Here is a 1,631-nt window from a genome sequence, read left to right as displayed (position 1 = left end):
CCTTTAGGATGGACTGATGGATCTCCTTGCAGTCCAAGGGACTCTCAAGAGTCTTCTCTAACACCACAGATCAAAAGCATCAATTTTTCTGCACTCAGCTTTCTTTATAGTCCAACTCTCACATCCATACATGACTACTGGAAAAACCATAGCCTTGACTAGATGGACTTTTGTTGACAAGTAATGTCACCCTGCCTTTAGGGATGGGTGAAGCTATTTCTTGTGAAAAAACATCAGTTACATAGCTTGGAATGGGTGTTTGGTGCAAACTATGCAAGGGGATGGAGAACACAGTGGGGATAGAGGGGATGGTGGTGATATGGTGGTGGAGGTGATGGTGGGTGAAGCAGTGGTTGCGGTAGTAATGGCCATGGTAGAGATAATGATGATGGTGGTGGTAAGGATGGTAGAAGTGGTGATGAAGTTTTTGAACTGCTCATGATGGTGTTAGCATTAATGGTGGTGGTTTTGGTGGTGGTGGTAGAGTTGACATTGGAGACGTGTTTGTTTTTTGTGGTACTGGTGGTCATGGTGTCAGAGGCTGTTGGAATGGGCAGGTGATGTGCTGGTGGAGGTGGCCCTTCTGTTTGTAGTGGCAGTTGTAATCGTGGTAGTGGAGTTGGTGATGATGGTGGTAGAGGTTTTGTTGGTGGCGAAGATGATGCAGAAGCTGGTGGTAGTAGAGGTGTTCATGAGGTGATGTGGTTTAGGTAGTTGTACAGGTGGTGTGCAGATGCTGGTGTACAGTTGTACAGATGGTGGTGGTGGCAGTGAAGTAGTGGAGCTGTGTGAGGTGGCTGAGGTGTTTGAGCTGATGGTGGATGTGATGCCAGTGGTGCTGCTGGTGGTCCTCAAGGTGGTGTAGGCAGTGATGACAGTAGCAGAGCTGCTGCTGCTGCTGATGGAGATGTGGTGGTTGTTGATGGTGGTGGTAGTGGTGATGGTGTAGACAGAATGATTGAGGTGGTGTTGTTGGTAATTATGGTGGTGGTCGTCCTGGTGTAGATGTAATGATCCAGGTGGTGGTGGTGGTAGTGATTATGGTGGTGGTGGTGGTGTTAGTAATTGTGGTGGTGGTGGTGATGGTGTATATGTAATGACTGAGGTGGTGGTGTTAGTAATTATGGTGGTGGTGACGGTGTTGATGTAATGATTGAGGTGGTGTTGTTAGTAATTATGGTGATGGTGTAGATGTAATGATCGAGGTAGTGGTGTTAGTAATTGTGGTGCTGGTGGTGATGGTGTATATGTAATGACTGAGGTAGTGGTGTTAGTAATTGTGGTGCTGGTGGTGATGGTGTATATGTAATGACTGAGGTAGTGGTGTTAGTAATTGTGGTGCTGGTGGTGATGGTGTATATGTAATGACTGAGGTAGTGGTGTTAGTAATTGTGGTGCTGGTGGTGATGGTGTATATGTAATGACTGAGGTGGTGTTTGTTAGTAATTGTGGTGCTGGTGGTGGTGTAGATGTAATGGTCAAGATGGTGGTGTTAGTAATTGTGGTTGTTGGTGGTGGTGTATATGTAATGATCGAGGTGGTGGTAGTGATTATGGTGGTGGTGCTGTTAGTAATTATGGTGATGGTGTAGATGTAATGATCAAGATAGTGGTGGTGTTAGTAATTGTGGT

At 46.0% G+C, this 1,631-nt stretch overlaps 1 protein-coding gene across 1 annotated transcript in view; it reads right to left on the bottom strand.

The window, feature by feature from the left end:
- LOC104994295 (epididymis-specific alpha-mannosidase-like) overlaps positions 1-1,631 on the bottom strand; it is a 42,427-nt gene that overhangs the window by 31,954 nt on the left and 8,842 nt on the right. The window contains 1 exon segment of the mRNA XM_010847802.1: positions 567-996. Within this exon segment, the coding sequence (XP_010846104.1) occupies positions 567-996 (430 nt within the window).

This window comes from Bison bison, unplaced genomic scaffold, assembly GCF_000754665.1.
Source record: "Bison bison bison isolate TAMUID 2011002044 unplaced genomic scaffold, Bison_UMD1.0 scf7180017864255, whole genome shotgun sequence".
Lineage (NCBI taxonomy): Eukaryota > Metazoa > Chordata > Mammalia > Artiodactyla > Bovidae > Bison > Bison bison.
This window is presented reverse-complemented; position numbering and strand designations above follow the sequence as displayed.